The sequence below is a fragment of the Lygodium microphyllum genome, chromosome 27 (assembly GCF_053477565.2).
Source record: "Lygodium microphyllum isolate KBCC chromosome 27, Lygodium_microphyllum_v1.1.10, whole genome shotgun sequence".
Classification (NCBI taxonomy): Eukaryota; Viridiplantae; Streptophyta; class Polypodiopsida; order Schizaeales; family Lygodiaceae; genus Lygodium; species Lygodium microphyllum.
The window spans coordinates 114899916-114922834 of record NC_141161.1 but is presented as its reverse complement, the minus strand read 5'-3'; the positions used below and the strand labels follow the sequence as shown (position 1 = coordinate 114922834).

At 46.0% G+C, this 22919-nt stretch overlaps 1 protein-coding gene across 1 annotated transcript in view; it reads left to right on the top strand.

The window, feature by feature from the left end:
* LOC148012730 (protein SYM1-like) overlaps positions 1-21144 on the top strand; it is a 34913-nt gene extending 13769 nt beyond the window's left edge. Inside the window, exon 7 of the mRNA XM_087669320.1 lies at positions 20563-21144. Within this exon, the coding sequence (XP_087525446.1) occupies positions 20563-20655 (93 nt within the window). The 3' untranslated portion in view covers positions 20656-21144. The remainder of the gene's footprint in view (positions 1-20562) is intronic.
* Positions 21145-22919: the final 1775 nt, after the last annotated feature.

The window sequence follows — 22919 nt, the reverse complement described above, 5'->3', positions numbered from 1 at the left end:
CCCCAGATCAGGCTGATGATGATGGCAGCACCAAGCATAGTGTTAGAGTGTGCATCTATCAAGGAGGAGAAAAGACTGGAGAGAATGAATAACTACCAAGTGGGGGGACTGGCTATATATAGCCATAAATGCGAGAGTGCGCAATGGAGGGAACATGAACACACACACACACACACACACACACACACACACACACGCACGCACGCACGCATGCACGCAGAGCAGAAGATGAAAGATTGTACTGACCGAAGAAGAATGCTGAATTAATGATGAGGATTGATCAGTCCCTGCACACAGCCCTAAGTGTCAGTGAGGGCACCAGATTAGGCTGAGATGATGATGGTAACACTAGAGTCGGAGAGTGACGGAGTTGAAGAGTGCAAAGCATGCAAAAGACAAGTAATCTTCCAAGTGAGGGAGGGCTGCTATATATAGCCAACTCCCACCAAAACTAGCCGACTGCAGAAATATGTCATAAATTTGGCTCATTGCTCTTGGGAGTGGCAATAAATGTTGGCCGACTACTCTTGTGCAGTCCAATTGCAATAAATGTGTAGTTTGTTGACGTGGCAGCTCATACATGTGGCACATAAAATAGCAGACACTGTCACAAACCTATATAGTCTAGGAAATGCACACTAATTCATGCAAACACCAAAAAAAGACAATGCACCTAAAACTGTTAGAGCCCCCATGTCTACATCAAACTTTGATAGGAGCTCACAACTAGGAGATGTCAGACTGGCATGACTAAATAGGTAGACTAACATCTTCTCTCAGATTCTAGGAGTGTTTGAAGACCCATAAACCTCATGTAATGAAGCATAGAAGCCTTAGGCAAAGGCTTCATGAAGAAATCTGCTGCACTACCTTGCATTGTCCTATGTGGGACAGTACGCCACCGCTAGCCCGGAATCCATGATTCACTCTCGAACATAGTGATACTAAACCTCTATGTGCTTCATGCAAGCACGGAACACCAAGTTCTTTGCCAGAGCTAGAGCACTTTGGTTCTCCATGCGCAACGTTGTAGGTCTTGTTTGTGGAAAGCCAATTGCCGCCAACATACAATGGAGCCAATTGCTTTCATAGTGGTGGAACATAAGGCATGATACACTCGGCCTTTGTAGAAGAAATGGCCATAGTAGAGCATAGTTGAGGAAAATGGGGAAACGGAAACGGAAATGGGAACGGGAATGGAAATGCAAACGTCAAATTTTGAGGGAGGGGGAAATGGAAACGCTGCATCATCTTTGGGGGGGGGGGGGGGTTGCATAGAGTCTAGGTGCTTAGAAGCTAAAACTTATAATACAAGTTTCATACTCAAAATCAAAGCTTTCTAATTTCCAAGTTTTTAAAGAGTTCTACAAAAGGTGTAAGCTCAAAGGAGCTTTTTGATGGATATAAGCATTTTGACACACAATTAATATGCTGATTGGAAAAAAAGAACAATTGTAAGTGCGTGCAAAACCATACAAGAGAGTGAGTGATAACTAATTATCTCAAGGATTTTGGCGCACAATTAATATGTTGATTGCAAAGAAAGAACAATTCTAAATAAGTGCAAACCCATACACAATTAATATGCTGATTGCAAAGAAAGAACAATTGTAAGTAAGTGCAAACCAATACAAGAGAGTGAGTGATAACTAATTATCATCTCTTGGTTCCTCTTCCTCTCTCTCCCTCTTCCTCATCCATGTCGTAACCTTCTGTTTTTGTAGGCAATTCCTTTTCATTATCATCCTTCATCTTAGTGAAGAAAGTTGAAATGGATATAAACGACTCTAAGCTTAATCATTTTAAATGACCAAATGTAAAATATTTAGCTATTTAAGCTTAATTCATGAAACATTTAAAACATTAAATATTAAACAACTATTTAATGTTATGAGTTTTAAAGAAAACATAACATTAAAAGATTAAACATTTAACAATGAAACATTAATAATGCTTAAAGAACATTACTAAAAAAAGCGTAAAGTACATGAGAATAATAATGCTTGAATGTTACGTATAAAGTGCAAAGAACATGACGATTATTAATGCTACGCTTAACAAGCATAAGGAACATGATGATTAATAACGCTACATTTGAAACAAAAATAATATACTATGTTTTGCTAAAAAGTTTGATTCCGAACGATAGAGTTGAGCTCATCCTTCATAGCTTGCCGCCGAGCATCTTGTGCAAGAGCATCATCAACTGTAGTAGGCTCTGAATCATGGAGAATCTAAGACATAAGAGCATAGTTCACACAAAGTGAACTATCTTGCTGGGCTTGTAATTGGGTTGATCTACATGGACTTGAAGGAGTAGCAAGAAAGTGAGTAACATTTGAATCTTGCATGAGTTGCCTGTATCAATGAGGAATCTCGATAGGCTCCTCTTGTTATGAGGGAGATTGAGCAGCCTTCGGATCCTACAAGGCACCTCTTTGTGTAAGGGACTCCCCTCACTGAGTGAAGGTAGATCCTTTCCATTTAAAGAAGGCTCCCCGTCTACTGAAGGGAGGTTGAAGGGGTGGAAGTGTTCGGTGAAGAGGTAGTCACATCTGTTAAAGGTGGAAGGGAAGCCATTGTAGAGAATGGAGAGAGAGGAGGGGGAGAAGCCGAAGACAACGGAGGGGTACTAAGAGGCAACTTGGAAGGAAGGAGAGAAACTGAAGGTGGGGAGGGTTAATTGATGACAAAGCATTACTTGCAATAGAACCATCCATGGGATTCTTGGAGGCTGCAAGCTTATCAAGGATCACATCCCTACTCACCTCAATCTTTCGTGTCTTTGGGTCGTAGAGACGATATCCCTTTGTGGTAGTGTTATATCCCATGAAGATGAGCTTCCTCGACTTCGAGGCGAGCTTTGTCTTTTTCTTCTTCTTGTTCACATGGACAAATGCATCATTTCCAAAGATGCGAAAATGAGACACAAGGCTGCTTCCCAAAGAAAGCTTGATATGAAGTCATGTCCTATAAGGCAGAAGTCAGAGATCGATTGTAGATGTGAACCGCAGTAGCCACCACCTCATACCAAAGGGAATGAGGAAGACCTCTATGCTCCAACATCAATCGTGCCATCTCCAGTATGGTCTGATTTGCACGTTCCACCGCATCATTCTTCGATGGTGTGTTCGGATGAGAACACTCCACCCGAATGTTGCATTGTAAAATTGAGAAAAGAGGTGAGAAGTAAACTCGTTACTATGATTTGCTCATATGCCATGGACTTTGAAAGTAGTTTGCATCTCCGCAACTCCTTTACTTGGTGAATCAGGAGTATACCTCGCTCTTGTGCCTAGGAAATAAGACCATATATAACGACTGAGGTCATCTACAATCAGTATTAGATACTTGGCCTTTCCAAGGAAGGCAGTGCCCATAGGTTCGCAAAGGTTGGTGTGCACCAATTGAAGCGGTGTAGAAGCCCTCCTAGTGGCAACTTGTGGATATTGTTGCTCCAAGAGAAGCAATGAAAGCTTTTCTCGTAAGAGTTTCTCGCAGGTTTTCAAGGTGATAAGATTGGTGTAGAAGACATTGAACTGAGGAGATAGTAGCTGAGTCAAAAGGATCAGAGCCATGTACTTAGAAGAGATCTTTTGTCCAAGAGAGGCAAGCTCACCCCTCATATTCTCCATCTTCGTGATGTGCTCCTTCAAGGAAGGAGAGTCATCGAGATTGAGCATCTGCAATTTCTTCTCAAGGGAGATTTTGTGGGCAAACATCTTCTGCAAACTCATAAAGAGAAAGGATCTAGCTTGAGAGTTGAGCCAATCCCATAAGTTTGCATGGTCCATGGAAGGCCCATCTGTGTTGGATCTTCCTTGGGATAGGGATAGAGGCAAAAACTAGCTCCCAAAGATCGAAGGTGTCAAGTATACACTCCACGTTACATGACCACAATGAATAGTTGGAACCATCCAGTTTGTCTTCTTTCACCAAGAAAGGTAGAACAAGCACTTGGATTGATGGTATCAAGGAAGGCATCTTCACTTCAGTTGGAGTCTTTACTTCAGGTGGGGCTCTCTGTGATAGATGAGCAAAAGAGGGGTTGGTTTGAGGAGACTCCTCCCGACGACGCTAATCATGAAACTCTCAATAATCACGTGTCCGTTTAGAAGTGTGGCTAGACAAAAGCTCCTTGTTTGAGTCATCAAAGCCTTGAAAGTGGTTTTGGTAAGACATCTTTCATACTTGCAATCACCCAGAAAGTTGCCACAGAAGATGTTGTTGCCTCCAAAAGATGGCAACTAGCTGCACAAGCTGACGTGGAAGCAATAAATGCTGTTGCCTGATGAAGAAAAGCTACCGCCTATAGAAGAAAGCTGACAACTGGTCGCTAGGAAGGGTCGCCTTTGTCGAACTCCAAATGTGGCTGTATTTGCAGCAAACACAAGGTAGACAACTTGCGTTTTGGCAGCTGGGAAGCTCCTCTACAACATATATCAACACGGGGCTATCACTTAGGCAATGATACCATGCGAGAGTGTGCAACGAAAGGAACACACACACACACACAGAAGATGAAGGAAGAAAGACTGCACTGACTAAAGAAGAATGCTGAATACAATGAGGACCGATTCATCCTTGCACACAGCCCTAAGCGTTAGTGAGGGCACCAGATCAGGCTGAGATGATGATGGCAGCACCAGAGTTGCAGAGTGTTGGAGACAGAGTGCAAAGCGTGCAAAAGACAAGTAATCTGCCAAGTGAGGGAGGGCTGCTATATATAGCAAACTTCCACCAAAACTGGTTAGATTGTAGAAATGTGCCCTAAATTTGGCCGATTGTTCTTGAGAGAGGTAGGAAATGTTGTTTATGTGAGAAATGGGGGATAAAGTGGGATTGATTAGAAGGATTACCTGTCAATTTGTTGCCTGAAAAGTCACTGCTCTGGAAAGAACTGACAAATGCATGATGACAATTTAATTGGGATTGGTTTGGAAGTGGAAGCATAGAGAATTTATGGAAAAAAAGAAGGATTCATTTAGTAATGTACATTAGGGTTTCCAGCACTGTTTTGCTGCTATAGAATTAGGGTTCTCTGGGAATAACAAGCCTGGAATGATTGTGCATTTAGTTTTCACAGGCAGTAGTGCCCTTGGAAAAGGAGTGCACAGGGATTTGTCCCTTGAACCATTGACAGCTGAGCAATAGCACGTGTGCCTCAAAGTGTAAAGCTGGGACTGATTTGCAGCGGCCATGGTTAGGGCTTGTAGTGGAACATTGATTGGTGGATCAAGAGTGCATGGTCATTGGTCAAGTCCGTCGTAAACCTTAATCAGTTGGGCAATTAGAATTTGAAATGTTCTCCAAAAATCTTAAGAGGCGCTAGGCTGTGGGGCCCATTGGTATTGTTGCCTTTTATTGGGAGCATTTTAGCTCAATTGTGAGTATTTAATTTACTGATTACTACTTTAAGTTCATTATGCTTGCAAAGTTTGTGTCAACTTTCCTTTGGATTGATAGTGAAGCTCAGTTTCAGTAGAAAAAAACTTGCTTCGTTGAATTGTACAACAAGGAATGGTGAGCAGCCTCGAAAACAATGTAGATAATGTGTGCGTGTAGCAAGGAAGCACAACACAACAGCATGCTGGGAAAAGAAAGTGGATGCTCTCATGCTCTAGGGGTATTTCCCTCTTATATAGGGAAAACACATCCAATTTGGGAGCTGGCCAAAGTGGCCAGCAGATCAGCAATCTGACTTATAGCAAGTTGGTTTGCACGTAAAACCTATGCCATACTTGGGTTAGGTACCCTGCATCTTGTCTGAGTGCCCCCCTAAAGGTATGTATAAAGTTGGCCTAGAGCTGGTGGTCTAAGGGATGTATAAGGTTGGTCCATTGGATGCATAGTGTCCACTTCAGAAAGGTGCAGATGATACAAAAATTGCACAATAGTGAGTGGTCCAAATGGTTCTTTCTTCCAAGCCAGTACAGAAAGACTGATTTGTCAGTTTCTTTGTGCTTTCCCTCTCCTCCTTTCACTCTCAAACTTTAAACATTAAATCCTCATCTCTAAACCATCCTCTCTCTTGCTCACTCCACCTATCACCTGCGAAATAGACTAGGATATAGACATTAGAGTTCCCTTGGTGGACTAATGAACCTATCTCACCCACAAAAGAGATCTTGAGTATTAGTCTTTTGTTCGATGGTTAGTTTTGTGTAGTTTCATGTTACTGTCTTTTGTGCTTTATCTTACAAGCATGAAGGCATTGGATAGAGCCATTGAGAGATGCAGAGTGCACCATCCATGGGTCCCATGTCCATGTCCCTTCTTGAGGCACCATCAGAGGATATCAACAATATTGGCACATGCAACCAGCAGCCTACCTTGATAGTCGTGTCAGAAGGCAGCCACAGAGGTTTCAATCATCTTTGGATTGCATTTTATTGACTAATGAAGGTGAGCCATAGAAACAGGAAACGGCCCGAACGGCCCCCCCGGCACACTGAATCGCCATCCTCAGCCGTCATGGCATGTGTTCCAAAATTGTGGAATGTTCCCTGTTCTGTTTCGGATAGGGAACGCCATGTGGCATCCCACTTACCTCCGGCTGCTCCCACCCATTGTTTCGTGCTGCCTACTGCTCCTGCTCGCTTGTTGATCTTGCGCGCTCCTGCCTGCCTGTTGACTGCACGCTCCCTTCCGCCTCCTGTCTGTTGCACGTCCCGTCCACTTCCATTTTGCTGCAGCCTGCCCTAGGCCCCCGTTGCTCCAGCCTCCAACCTCTCTTCTCTTCTTCCTTCTCCCTTCTCTTCCTTCCCCCTTCTGTTCTTCCTTCTCCCTTCTCTTTCTTCTTTTCCTCTCTCTTCCTTTTTCTCCATGTTCCAAGCATAGTTGTCAGGTACAAAAGGTATGATACGGTACGGTACGATAAAATACGGTACTAAATGGTACCTTAAGATTTTATAAGGTACGGTACGATATTAGTACGACAAAAAAATACCTTGATTATTTTAGATAAAAGATAATAGAATAGATATTTCAAGTCTAAATAGCAATGCGATTAGAGCATATAAGATGAGTACTTGAGGGTAACATACCAAAACCTAATGCAGAATGCGCAACATACGCTACTGCTACCTACAACTTATAACTACATAGATGGGAGTGGATACATCATACATGCATGATCGTACAAATAAGAGAAGGTGGGCTTGAGAGAGAGAAGGTTGAGAGAAATTGTTTGAATCTCAAATAACCTAATCTCATGGGAGAATCTTATTAATATAAGGAGCGTTTAGCTTGTTCCAAAGTGCAGTTCGAATGGGAAAGATGCATCCATTAAGTTGGTACCTTATGGTACTAATACGTAAGGTACGGTACCTAAAGTATGGTATAGTATCAAACCTTTCGTACGTGGTACTAGTGCAGCGAGAGAGAGAGAAAGTTGTAGACTCAAAGTAGAGCGGCCAAAAAGTGCCAATTTTCTCGTACTAAATCGTATGGATATATACCGTACTGTACCGTACGGATCAGTCCGTACTACATATGGAGACAACCTTGGTTCCAAGTTCTCCATTCTTCTCCTCTTCTCTTCTTCCTTCTTCCTTCTCCCTTCTCCCTTCTCTTCTTTAAAAAAAAAAAAAAAAAGTGCCTAGTTCTCAACTTCTCTCTGGGGCTTGGACCCTCACTCTTGACTCTTGAGTCTTCTCCCTTCTCTTGAAACTCAAGTTCTCACTTCTCTCGAGCCATTTTTATTTCAATTTCCAGCCTGAAATGGCTTCATCTTCTTGCCCCGCTTGTCGGGCGGATAGCCGAGGAAGAAGGTGCGATGATTGGTCATGGTGGGAAGAAGTAAATGTTGACCGCCCCTGACCGCCCATTGAGTGGTGGAGGATTTCGACCATGGGCTTGCAAGCTTTGCCCATACAAGTGAACTAGTGGAGTAAACAAGGTAATCCATTGAACTGAGCATTTCTATTTCAAATTTTTATTGATTTTAATTTTTCAAAGTTACTTAAATATTAGAATATGGAATACTAATTGCCACTTGTTTTGTTTGATGTATAATTAGGTCCAAGCTCATCTCTTGCAAGAGCCAAATTTAGAGGTACAAAGGAAACTTCGTGACCGTGTAGCAAGTCAACAAGCTTATCTTGTATCTAGACCACGACGTGATGTAGTTAACCCGGCAACTTTTGTGATACCATCCCTATCAAATGTGTCTAGAGCAGGGTTAGTATTAGGAAGTGCTACCTCCACACCTATTGCAGGCATTGCATTGGCCATGGCATCAACAACGCCACATATTGCATGCAGACAGAGCACACTTGATGCTAGTTGGGATCCCAAGAAGAAGAAAGAGATGGATACATCAGTGTCACACTTTTTTTATTATGATCACATTCAATTTCGTGCAACTAGGTCACAGTATTTTAAATTGATGTGCAAGAAGATTGGTGAGTATGACCCTTCGTATGTACCTCCATCATTGGAGACCTTAAGCACCACTTTGATTGGCAAGGATGTTGGAGCTCAGCTGTGGATGTGCAGAAGTTCGAGGAGGAGTGAGCGTGAGAGTGTGACGGCTGGTGAGAGAGTGGAGTGAAAGTACGATCCAATATGAGTGTACCAACAATTGTGTTGGTACACAAAGAATAAAATGTATTTATACTTAGGGCATGTAAGGGTGCATTCACATGTACAGCTAAATAATGTGTGTGCGTGTACTATACATGGAGGTTAAACGGGCCTTTATCCCAATAACCTCCCACTTAAAGGTCCGAAGTGAACCTCTAACCAACTCCCACTAGTCGTATGCAATGCTCATGTTGAGCTTTGCTTAGACTTTTAGCGAGAACATTTGTAGGGTTGTCATGTGTTTTGATCTTGGTCAATGTGATTAGACCATCTTCCAGAATTTATCTAATGCAGTGATATCGCACATCTATATGCTTTGTGTGTGAATGATACATGGCATTCTAAGCCAGATACCCAACACTTTGGCTATCACATCCCAAAACTGTAGTACCCATAGACATGCCGAGATCCTCTGCAAGTCAGCTCAACCATATAGCTTCCTTAGAAGCTTCAGTAGTTGATATGTATTCAGCTTTTGTGGTACTCAGTGCGACGATATTCTGTAACCTGGAGCACCAAGAAAATGTAACTAGCATGTAGTAGTGGCATAGGCTAGGCATGTCAAGACCGGTCAGACATAGGTAACATACATGCCATATGTACATCCAAGACGGAGCATCAAATACATTTCAAAGCTGAGCTCAAGCTCAAATAAAGATCCGGAACCAAAGACAAGCTCGATGTGGTACCCTGAAGGTCAATACTTCATTGCATATCCCAAAGACATAGCGCGAAACCAATAGGCATAACCAAACCTGCCATCATCATCAGCCTGATCTGGTGCCCTCACTGACGTTGTGGGCTGTGTGCAGGGACTGATCAGTCTCCTTCCACCTTCCCATTTGTATTCAGCATTCATTTCAGTCAGTGCAGATTTCTCTTCCCTATTTTCAGCTTTCTCTCTTTCTCTCTCTCCCTCCGTGTTCGTATTCCCTCTTCCGCAGCGCACTCTCACATGGTATCAGAGCCGAAGGAGAGTACACGGAGCTGAGTTCTACGTGGGAGAACACCCACAACCTTGCGTTTGCTGGTCAAGATGTCTCCAACAGCAGAGGCGTCACCTTCTGTACCATCTTCTTGATCAAGGCGGCCTGTTTTGGTGTCACATCTTTGCGTTTGCTTCTGGCGTCATCCCCAAAATCTGTGTTTTCAGCCTAGGCGGCCCTCCTCTAGCTGGGCGATACTCCACCAAGCTGCGTTTTCAGCTTTTGTGGCTGCGTTCAACCTCTGGCGGCACTTCTCCAAGATGGCGACCTCATTTCTCCTTGCGTTTTGAGGCAGGAGGTTGTTTTTCTGTGGTGATTGCATCGTTAGCACTTGCGTTTGACATCAGCCTTGCGTTTTGTGCAAGGCGGCCAGCTCAGGAGCTTCTGGTGTTTGTGTTTCGGCACCGGCAACCTTCCCTTGTTGTGTTTTGGTGTTTGTAGATATCGAAGATGTCTTATCATCAGTTTACGAGCTTTGATGACTCAGATGACGAGCTTTTGTCTCAACACTCATTTGAACGGAGGCGTGATTTCTATCACGAGGACCGTCATCCGGAGTCTATTCCTCTTTCCCGTCCCCCTTCTATTCATGTATCTCGGCGAGCCCCTTCCAGTGGGCCGAAGATGTAGCCTTTGGTACCCCTTGTACAGGTACCCGTACTTCCTCAGCTGCCCAAAGAGGATCGGTTGGATGGCTCCAACTTTTCTCTATGGTCTTGCAAGGTGGAGTGTATCTTGGACTCCTTCAATCTTTGAGAGCTTGTTTCTGTTCCTATTCCCCGGCCTAAGGTGGATCCCGCAGATGGGACATCTATGGATTGTGCAGCCTTATGGGATCGGCTCAATTCTAGAGCCAGATCTTTCCTCTTTCTGAGTTTGTAGGATTCTGTCCTTGTTCATGTTCACAGGTTGAAGACTGCAGCAGATGTGTGGAGAAAGCTCGCGTCTCTCTATCAACAGAAGACGTTTGCCCACCGGATATCTCTCGAAAAGCAGTTGTGGATGCTTGCTATTGATGATAGTTCTGTCCTTGTTCATGTTCACAGGTTGAAGACTGCAGCAGACGTGTGAAGAAACTCGCATCTCTCTATCAACAAAAGTTGTTTGCCCACCGGATATCTCTCGAAAAGGAGTTGCGGATGCTCGCTATTGATGATAGTCCTTCCCTGAAGGACCACATCAACAGATTACAGGATATGAGGGATGAGCTTGCATATCTTCTGAAGACATGGCTATGATTCTCTTGACTCAGTTGCCATCGCCTCGGTTTGATGTCTTCTACACCAGCGACAAAGAAAACTATTGAACCACCCTTTTCCCTTTCTCTTTCACATCAACAGCTTTATGACTTCTCCATTTCACTTCGAATCACGTCTACCAGATTTGCTCTTTGCAAACTAGCAATGGAATCATGAGAAGGAAATTGCTGTTGCTGAGAGCGGTAAACATTACGAGGGGCCATAAGTCTCCTGTGCGGATCAAAGCGCAAAGGAGAATCTGAAGTCCTTTTATCCTCCGCAGCGATTGCAGGAGAACGTGAGGGTTGAGGTTTCATGTAGAAGCCCTTATCTCTACGTTGAAAAGTCTAAGTTATAGGCAATGGAGGAGGGTGGGCAAGAGATATAGCATTGTGTCGGACCATAGTAACCCAATAATTATCATGCAAAGGCAAATTCTGACTAACTGAAAGTGATATACGCTCTATACCAGATTGAGCCACATTCTTCTTACCATCATCATGTCCATGTTGGACAAGCGGCTCATGATCTGCTTTTGGCTGTTGAACCACTTGCTGAGGATGATGCTCATACATATCCGTGTTAAGAACCATTGAACTATGCAAAACATTAGGGCTTTTGTTGGATTCAGAAATGAAATGGCTCAATTGGCTGCATTTGAAACAGTGACCAGCAAATGCACCTCATTTCAGCTCGTAAACCAACGTTTGCAATCTTGGAACCTTGAACCGGACTTTAGTCGGACAAAGTTTCCCTATATCCCAACGCATGCATGCCTTGTTCCTGTTGCGGGAGGCCAACTGAGACTCCACCAACACCTCACCAAGAGTTCTCAATACCAAGGGTAGAAGTCTCCAAAAATGCGTAAGAATATCTACCACCTCAACCCAAATGGACATGCCTGCCTAAATACCTTCTTAAATTCCACCATAGGTCTATAAGGAACCATATGCACGAAATAGCTTTGCATACTGCTTTTCGCCATGGCATCGTAACGCTACTCCCCACCTCCATTTGATCCTCTGCCCCCCCAGTCAAACACCTTGTGCATCATCCTCTCTGAGGAACAACTCTTAGTCGTCTGGGCCACAGAGTTGGAGCTGAAAGAAACAACGATATTTGATCAGGTCGTTGGACACTCCCCATCGAGGGCCCAACTGCGGGATTGGCTGAGCTCGCTCTATGTCTCCACGAAGGGGGTTATCTATATGGTTTCTTTGTATAGCGGCTTCACTGTGGAGACATTTGCGCTCCACAACAGTTTTCTTAGACACCCAGTCACTCTACTTTTCCTCGGACTGGCGGTAGAGTACCGCTAGTTAGTGGAGGACTTTGGATGGCTCTTTGGCACAATTTTTCTTGCCTTCATCGCGGATGTAGTGACAACTGCAGGAGTTCCAAAGGTACGGGTGGCCATGAAGGACACAAAGAGTATACCAAAGTTCTTCGAGATTGAGGCAGGAGGTCACTCCTTTAGGCAGCTTGTCATTGTGACAAGGCAACCACGACAGTGCTTGCGTTGCTAGGACTTTGGGCATCAGGCATCAAATTGTACGCGTTTTGGAGCCAAGGCGGCTCTGTCGACAAGCCCATAGGTGGAGGTTGGCAGCTTCATACGGGTCCAAAGACGACAGAGAGGGAAACGACAGGGGGGCCGCAGCCAGCTCCTCAGACCTAGCCCCGGCAGTAGAGAGCAGGAGGGCGGCCGACGCCTCCTTGACAGAGCACTTCACAGCCCTCCCTACATGCCCCACCCGGTAGGACTGCAGTCCTCCACATCCACCACCTGCACCACAGACTACCTCACCTAAGATTCTATAGCGCCCCCATCACACCACGCACACATCTACCCACCCCCCCCAAAAACGTCCCGGTCTCCCATGCCCCCCTTGACCCTAGCCCACAGCCTCCCTCCACCTCCCATGCCCTCCCTAACCCTAACTCACAGCGCCTCCCCTCCCCCCCCCTTTCCTTCTAGGACCACCAGTTTTCTCCCACACTCGCCACGTACATCCCACCATCCCTTGACCCTCTTCTCCTCCACCACCTCCCTTGTCGAGTATCCCTTTGGATCCGCACCCGGTTTAGGTGATCCCCCCTAGACCTACCCCCCCTCCTCCCACAAGAGGTGAGGAGCCACACACGTCTACATCCTCCTCGTGCCAGCAGTGCTCCCCCTTCCACATAGCCACCAACTCATTTGCCCCTACCCCCTGTCATACGTTCCTAAGACAGGCACAATTGTTGCCATAGGAGTTCTTCCGCAGTGGTCCATGGTCCTACTTCAGAGTTGTGGAGCGCGAAGAGTTCCCACTACCTCTCGAGGTGGGGATTTTCGTGGTTTGTAAGTCAAGGAGGGGCAAGGTCCATCTACTAGCACCACCGGATGGACCAGACTACGCTTTTTTTCTTCAGTTCTCTCACTTAGAGGATTGGACGACGACATAGATAGAGGAGGAGCTGAAGAGTCAGGTGGCGGATGGGAGAGGAAGAACTAGCATTGTTTGCACAACAATGGCCTGGTTGCATGATGGACATTAATTGGTGGACTGGTGCCGAGGTTCCACACTTGAGCATTATCTTTCGAGCCCCTCCACAGTGGAGAGCTCCGCGGGATGTGATCGAGTGGCCCCTGGCACAGGCGGCCCAATTCTACCAGTGTACAGAGTCACGAACCTCAGCATGGCTGATAGATGCATTGATAGTACCACTTGGAGCATCTATCACTTCTATTGTCCGTTCGAGGGCCATGATGGGGGACTAAAGTTCGTCGTCTAGACTAGCGGCAAAGGTACTTGTATGCCCCATAGTTTTTTCTCCTCATCGGCAGCCTCCACACCGAATAGATGCGTGTTTGATCAGCCATAGGTTTCCCCATGAGCTTACACCTTGCATCCTGGAATGTAAACTACAATGGGGCACGAGATTCCAAGAAGTTCATTGTTCAGCAGGAGCTGCAGCTTGCCCTTGTCTAACGGATCGACATCTTACTTCTATAGGAGCACAAGCTCACTTCCACCCAAGCCCAACGGGTTGGGAAGGTACTCCCGGGCAGCTCGCACACTTACTGGGAGCACGCCATAGGTGCCCACAGCAGGAGTGGATGCGTATGCACCTCTATTGGTCCGAGTCTCACTGCTTGTGTACGAGACCACGGGGCGATAGTGGCAGGGAGGGTTCAATGGATCCGATTGGATATTGGGGACTCGTGCCTTGGAGTCCTCAATGTCTATGTCCCTACGGAGGTTAGGGCACGTAGCAAGTTCTGGGTGGAGATCGCGGATGAATTCCCAGAGGTAGACTCTTGGATCGTTGAAGGAGACTTCAACAACCCGGAGGCTTTGGAGGACCAGTAGGGCAGAGGTAGAAACTACCAAGGCATGGCGGGGGAGGAGCAGGAGGCATGGGAGGTCTTTTTACTAGCAGTTGGAGCACGCGATGCCTGGAGAGACCCTGCCTTCCACATGAGGGAGAGGTCGTTGGATTTCTCTTGGGGATATAGACGACTAGGTGAAGTCCTCTTGGAACGGTTGGATAGGTTTTATGTGGGAGAGTGGGGTGGTTCTCGTGGAGGCCAAATTGAGCAGTTGGTGGGCACCATGTTGTCCATCATTGCCCGATTCTCATGACACTTGATCCCCCAGCGTCTGCCCTAGACATACGATCCTGTCGGATCCTTGACTCGATCTATAGGAGGGAGGAGGTGACGAGACAAATAGAACAAATTTGGACCAGGGAGTGGGGCAGGAGGGATCGGATTGCAGAGGAGGTGGTAGAGGCCCTAGCCGAATCGAGCAAAATCTGCCAAGCGGTAGCCATACAGGCGAGATAGCACTGTTGGGAGGAGAGAGCACTCTGGCGGGACCTCGCAGCCACACAGAGATTATTACAAGAGGCACCAAGGGATCCCACCCTCCACGTACAGGAGGTGCGCGTGCGAGCAGCCATTGCTGGCCTAGAGGACAGGCATTCGGAGTTCGCTTTCCGCACCTTAGCAGCCTTTTGGGTGCGGAAGGGGGACACGATGTGCAAGGAGTTTTTCCAGGTGCACCAGCCTCACACCGCAAGAGAGTAGATACGCAGCTTTCGGGACCAGTATGGGAGGACTCGTTCTAGCCCAGACGAGGTGATGGAGATTGCCACCGACTACTACGGGCGTCTTTTCCAGCAGGAGACAACCTCAGCTAGAGGACAACGATGTAGGCAGTAGGTTTGGGATCATATCCCGTCCCTTGTCACAGAGGAGATGGTTCGCTCCCTCCTAGCCCCCTTCACAGAGAAGGAACTAGAGGAGGCCTTCCATACACAGGATGGGCAGAAGTGCTCGGGAGAGGACGGCCTCTCTAAGACCTTCTTCGCTACCTACTGGGAAGTGGTGGACCCCCTATTGATGGCCTTTCAGGAGATTTTCACTTCAAGACAGATGCCGAGGAGTCTCTTAGCAGGTCTTACTTGTCTTCTCCCCAAAGGGGGAGACTGGTTGGAGCTTTCCCAGTGGAGACTGATCACCTTATTGTCAGTGGCCTATAAGACACTAGTAAAGATGATTGATAAACGACTACGCCCCGTGCTTCTAAGACATCATCCATGACACACAGACAGGCTTTGTCCAAGATAGGAGCTTCCTAGACAATGTGTTTACCTTCTTTGAGGGGATAGCGTGGGCTCAACACAGTGGGCAGAGACTGGCCATACTACTTTTGGATTTCGAGAAAGCTCATGACAGGGTGGACTAAGATCTCCTAGAGGGCACCATGGTGAGGTTGGGCTTTCCCCAGGTCTGGATTGGCAGGGTCTCCGCACTTTACAGATCGGCCACCGGTAGGGTCCTCATAGGTGAAAGACAAGGGAAGGAGTTTCTGTTGGAGAGATCGGTTTGACAGGGTTGCCCCCCTGGCCCCATTCCTGTTCCTACTCTTTGTAGAGGCGATGTCTCACTTCCTCAGGTCACATGTGAGTGGATTACACGGCCTCTGACTTCCAGTGAGAGAGGAGACTGAGTTGTTAGACTGAGAGTATGCAGATGACACAATACTCTACATAGAGGATGATGAGTTGATGTTGGAGAGAGTGAGGCTAGCTCTTGAGGTGTTCTGTTTTGCAGCGGGAGCAAAATCACAGACCCGGACTCTAGCACGGAGTGGGGTGTCCACCTAGGATTTAGATGGGTAAGCAGAGGGCAGACCGTCCGGTACGTAGGGTTCCAGGTGGGACTCGACATTACTCTTGCCCAACAGTTTCTTCTTGTCCTTGATTCTATTCGGAGGAAGCTGACCTATTGGAGCATGGCTCACCTCTCACTAGCCGGCTGAGCCCTAGTGGTCAACGAGGTCCTCCTAGCGACGGCTTGGTACATCGCCTCATGTTGGTGCTTTTCCTCATCTTGCGTAGTGCAGCTTTGCTGCCTAGTGCAGAATTTCCTTTAGTCAGGGTGAGATGGCTCAAGAGATTCCAGGGCCAAGGTGGCGTGGGCGACCATCATACGACATCGGTCAATGGGAGGGCTTGGGATCATAGACCTAGAGTATCATAGTATGGCCCTCTTGGGTAAGCTAGTTGTCCGCGGCCTCACACCAGGCAGGAAAAACTTGGAAAGTCTTATTGCAGGAGGGTCTTCAGGATTGTAGACTGAGACTTGGCGGGGAGTGGAGGCCGTTCTTGAGATAGATCTTTACGTCAGCCCAGATCATCCCCCCTAGATCACCTTTTCTACGTAGCTTACTCCGCGTGTGGCAGGGCCTCCGTAAGGCCCTAATCCGGAGCTCCCTAGGCTGCCGGGAGGAGATAGACCGTCAGCAGGTGATCTTGAACCCCTAGGTTAAAGATCAGGAAGGGGCACAGATTGGCGAGCGCACCCAATTACAGTGGGCTGGTTGGGAGGCCGGCCCGGCTCGTACCATTAGGACTTGGTGGGAGGTGTACAGGATGGCAGACAAGGAGGTGCTGCAGTGTGTATCAGGTTGCTAGAGAGGAGTGGAGTTGAGAAGAAGGGAGACAGATGCATCGATATCTCTAGAGTGGCTTGCTCCCTCGATACAAGAGCCGATAGAGCCCGGGGAGGTATGGGCTGCTAGTTTTTCACTAGTAGACATCCTCGTGCAGGTGGCAGGTAGAGTGGGTGGTGCCCCGCAGGGGATTTTCTTCACCGTTCAGGAAGGGGGGTGTCGCCCTTGACAGAGGGCAACATGATGTGGGGATAGTTGCCCTTTCGTGGAGGAGGATTCGGGTGGTGGGCCTTAAAGAGAAGACATGGCGATTGGATCCCTATGTTTTCTGGAGGGAGCTTAGGGAGTAGCGCCTTTGGATTTGGGAGGACAGACCACTTGATGAGCTGGAGTGGGACCCAGGAGAGTGGCTATGACCGGCCATTGTAGTCTCCAAGAAGCCATCGAGGTTCATGGAGTACACTGCCAGGATTGGCAGACACGTACTGATGCAGGAGGATATGGATTGGGTGTCGTCACATAGCAGGCACTGGGCAGAGCACAGCATTACGGAGCCTTTTCGACACGGAATTTTTGGCGCCATCTATGGGATAGCTGGAGGCTGAGAAGGGTATCATATTTTTTATGGCTGGTGGCACATGGAGGCTTGGCGGTGAGAAGTTGGCTTGCCCAGATGCAGAAGGAGGGATGTTGTAAGCGTTGCACACAGCAGCCGTTGGAAACCCCAAAGCACTGCCTTTGGTCATGTGAGGAGGCGCAGCTCGTGTGGAGAGCAGCATGCTACATTCTTCGCCGTATAGCACCTAGCCTTGGATGTATCTCATGGGGAGCTTTCTGCTGGCAAGCAGTCAGCCAGGGCCGTCACCTTCTGTATGAGGCTGAGATGCAGGACACGATATTCATTATCAAGGCAGGGTCGTGCGCAATGGTTGGTTCAGAGGCTCTACCCATCCATCAGGTATTGGAGCCCACAGTAGACCGCTCTGAGGTATGGGAGATCATAGGGAGTTTTACTGGATGGCATATCTAGAAGGTGTGGTGTCAGGAGACTTTTGGCAGAGAGAGACTTTCAGCACATGCGACCTTAGCAGAGCTCTGGACCTCCATCATCCACTCCCTCCGCGGTCGATGGGATCAGGTGCAGGGCGAGTCCAGGGCTCGTCAGTAGCTCCGTTGTCATTTCATGCGCACTTGGGGCGGCCAGGACCTGTTCTTCGTGATGCAGGCAGGCAGCCCCACATGGTGATACACCCCCCCTCCATGGCTTCTTGCCCCTATCTCCCCGAGACTGCCTTGAGAGGCTTGTATACATGATGTATTTGTGACTCTGCATCAACTCCAGCTAGTCTGTTGAGCATGAGCACTCCATTGTAATCAAATTTTTTGAGTAATATAATTAGCCACATTTTACTTGCAGAAAAAAGGAACCATAAGCACTAACTGACCATCCATAAACAAAGGGATACATTGCATAATAAAAACATGCACTTCCGGGGAGCGAAACAAGACTTCAAAGAACCCCTTCGGTCCATCGTAAATCTCTTCAACAAGTGGGCCTTGCACTTGTGCTGAAGCATCATCTTGATCCATCTCAGCACTAACAAGCATAGACTGCAACCAGGTTCGAATTCTAGTGATCAAAGGAGTCCTTCCCGTGAAGTAGACGATGGCTGCCCTCTCATGGAAAGCAGCAATCTGCTGTAAAACTAGATTTGTACCTATGACAGCTACCACATGTTTCCCTTCCAGTAAAGAACTCGCTTTACCCTCATTGGCTTTAGTGTAATCCGACATCAGATTATTAGCAGAAGCCAGCATAAACTAAAAAGGCCCGTCAGGCTGTGAGCATGAAGCATGAACATCTGGCCAATGCAAATTCTGGGCACACAAGTCCGGTTCCTCAACCGACATTTTACGACGTTTACCATCTCATCCCCATCCATCAACTGTCCAGCATCTTCTGCTGACGAGTCACCATCTGATTCGCCCGAATCTTTATCATCCCCATTCCCGATATGCTGGTCTAGAAAATCCATATCAATACCATTTGACTCCTGCAGTTTTTCCATAACCAGGCCTGAAAGTCCTTTCGATGTGCTCCAGTCAGAAAGTCTCTGCACAGGTCGAAGGTCCAGCAGCAGAGCAGAAACGTTGGAGGTGTAATGTCAGGGCAGATCAACAGCTGGGTGCAGAGCAGGACAGCAGCACAGAACCAGGTCAAACAGAATGGCAGACGCGCAGGAGCAGAATCAAGATCAGAGCCACTGTCTGACCCGCCTGCTAGGTCGTTTGCTCTTGATCGCTCTCTCTCTCTCTCTGTGTACTTACAGGCGGACACACAGAAGCAGGGACCCACAGTACCTCGTTCCAACTGCGCGCAGGAAGACAGGGCGAAGTGCAATGGCTGTACAGGAGGCGAGACAAGACGTGACAGAGCGTGGCGCAGTCGCTCAGTTAGTGACGGAACAGGAACAGGGGCGAGGCGGCTTCGGATCGAGCTCCATCTCTCTCTCTCTCTCTCTCTCTCTCTCTCTCTCTCTCTCTCTCGTCTCCATGAGAGACTTCATGGGATGATTTGGGTACTTTTCTTACCTGTGCATATTATCATGTCAGTTCCATGCTCATGTAATGTTGCCATATTGGTAGATGTATCAGGTTCCTAGTTAGATGTTGTCAGTGATGTTTTCTTTGCTCTACTTGGGAATCTAATCGTTCTCTGAGTTTGGATATATCTAGTTTTGTCTTATAGGTCAATTTAGCCTCTTGAAGATGTTAATGCACCTTCTTCTTCCTCTCTATGTGTGCCAACTTGAAAGGCCACAGCCATCTCAAAACAAGTTAGTATGAGGAAAGGCCTTACCTTGCATCAGCTGAGCTTGTGGGACCCAATTCAGAGCTTTCAAACACTGCAAGCTTTCAGTTGCTACATTTATCAGATTTTGAGATGCCTACTGATGTGTCATCCATGATCTACGATTTCTGTGACAAAACATCAGATGAAAAAATTAACTCATGATTGGGACAATTCATTAGCATCAGTTTTGTTCGACAAACAACACTTTGGCAGGTATATTTAGGCATAAATAGTACAGTTTTTGTCCTTTGCTTTGTAAACTTAAACTCCTTTCTTTGAATACATCTTCATGACACATGCTCAATCAAGACATAAACCAAATTAGTTAGTAAGTCTCCATGCAACCTTATGCTTCTTTCTTTACTTCAAGGTCAGCTAAAAGGCATTAATTCTTGTTCTAAGTTCTTTAGTACCAACTGTGCTGCATCTCTGCTCAGACAGTGAAGGGCACAATAACTGATGGGAGACAGGTTTTTCATGCATGTCTGCACATTCCAATAGTAACAATGGTTAGATTAGAGCTGTTAATCTTGCAGCAAAAATAAATATCTGACAGAATAATCTATGGACATTGGAAACCATCATCAAGTATAAACTGTAATTGATGAGTTGCTGAGTAATGTATTACAACATCATATAATGCCATCCACATCCTAGTGGGTGTTTGAAAAATACTCCATCTTTCTATGATAGGGTATTTGGTCTTTTTCCTGGTTCAGAAAAGGGTGCTTTATCTTATGAGTTAGGACTATGTGGTAAGCATTCTGTGTAGTCATCCAATTCTGTTTATGTGGTATACTTCGAAATATCGCAACATCTCTCCAGATTGAGATCCTTGTTTTTCCCTTTTCTGGCAGGCTTTAGCAGCCAGTACCATTGTTCTTGCAGGGAATGTGTACTTACTTGAGATCCTTGTTTTTTTTTTCTTTGGTTTGGGTACTTTTTTCTGGCAGGTTTTGGCAGCTAATGTCATTGCTCTGGCATGGAATGTGTACTTATCGTTTGCTACACACAAACATGTTATGCCACCTGTAGAAAGGAAGTAAGATGAGGGTTCTGAAGGTGAAGAACCGTATATAACTGAAGACAATATGTGGGATGGCTTGTCATTTTTTGAGCAAGTCTATGCCTAATGCTGATTGTAATTAGTCTGAGAGTTGGCTTCAGGTAACTTAAACAATCTGTTTAGATATCAAAGGTCAGCTTGTGGACTATCTAGCCTCTGTTTAGCAGTCTGCTCATTAAATACCTTACGCGGAAACTCAAGAAGAAAGGGAAAGAAGTTACATGTGCAGGTGAAAGCAAGTAGATGTCCAGAAATAATGTTGTACTGCATCGATCAAAAGAGGGCAGCTGAAACAGTTGCACAAGCGAGAACAGATAGGAGAGACTCTGACAACTTAATATTTGCAGGATTTAATAGGAGTATTGGTGGTTGTCTGTTCCTTACATAACAGGAGCTTAAAAGGTCCATATGCATTTGTTGAATTGTGAACGTGCTGTTTTGGTGAAATACTCGTGGTGTTTGTATTGCAATGTTCAGAATTTGATGCAATCTGTTATAAGACTTGGAAGTACTAGAAATAGGCAGTTTTGGATGAAGCTTCTTTAGGTGTTCGTTTAGGTGCTTATTTTGGATGCTGAAAGGACAAGAAACGTAAATAAAATACCATCGGAAAATTTACTTGGTTATGATGGTTTGCAACTTGCAATTGTCAGTGAGGTTCTCGTAGTTGTGGGCACTCCAGCAAGGCAGGCAGCTGCAAAAGATGCAAATAATGCACTCTTAGGACTGACATGGGCTTCAATTGGTTACATTGAATAGGTTTCTCAGCACTTGAAGGTAACTCCAATAGCTTCGGATCTGTTAATTGCAAGGCTGCTAGGTTGGTCAGATTGATACCATATTAATGTAAAAGCCCCAGTTAATAGTGGTATTTTTTTGGTAATAAATACAAATGTACTAGAAAGCAGTAACTGTTGTTGATTGGCTATATTCCATCAAGAATCAAGGATACAAAATCGAGGATACAAAAGTGGCTCTATGGCATTGTCTGTTTGCCTCTCTGCTGACTTGCATAAGGTGTTTTACATAGGGATGCATGACAAGTCTAATGCATTTAAGAAGGATATGGAAGGGACATGGAATGGGAGGGAGATGCAAATGTGGAAGGATTAGATGCATGCCAATAGGTAAGAGGTGGAAATTGGACATACAGGCATGTCTCACGGACATGCATATGCAAGGACAATGATGGAAGAGTGAGACGCTTGGAGAGGACAGGCACACTATGTGAGGTGGAAATTGGATATAGGTCTGAATCGTAGACTGCTAGAGGACATAGATATGCAAGTGTGGAAATGAAAATGAGATGTTTGGAGAAGAACAATTGCATTGTGTGATTTAAATTGGATGTAGAGGCATGCCTTATGGAGGCAACACAAACAAACTACAAGAGATGATTGGAGCTACCAATGCCCCCTTTTGAGCACATGGATGGTAGGAAGAGGGATTCGAAAGAGGGAAACAGCAATTCGGAGAAGAGAGCTTTCTTATCTATGAGAGTGCAGTTGGTTATGAATGTCAGGTCTGCCCAAGTTGCACTCTGACAAGAATATATATATTCAAGGTGATTGATGTGTTTGACAAGGAAAGATGGGTTGTCAATTGAGATGATGGGCACGCAATTGTGCCATTGTGTGTTTGTGTGATTATGCACAACCTATGAGATTGAGCTACAATGGCAATACAGCATTGTAATGGGTTCTTAAAATGGATGCGAGTGTCTTTGAGAACACTTTTAGATGATAGGCCAATGCCACATTTGCAAAAAACCATCAATGCACAGGTTGCCTACTACAAGTGAGAGAACACTATTGGGAGTGCGTATGTAGATCACCGTGTACATTTAGAGGCAAGAGGGTTGGAATGGGTTCCAATTTTGGATAAGGAAGAGTTGTTGGGTGGGGATGAAGACAGAGGTTGATCACTTGATGGGCTCAAATGACATTTCTACATTTTTAGAATCTTAGTCTTGCATAGGTCCCTTGCTAAATTGTCAACCATGTATCTTGATACCAATTTATGCAATATACACTTCTCACTAGAGTGGTATTTTATGGCAACAGTTGTTCGCCCTAGACTAGTTTATGCCCTTTGGATGTAGGCAATTGGCAAACACCTCGTAATTAAATTGCTTGTGCCTTCTCCCACTTTAGGCACTGTCTTGTACTCAAATAACAAAATACTCCATATTTACTATGGATGTCATGAGACAAATGCTAGGTTGAATAGAGAGGTCATTTTTTT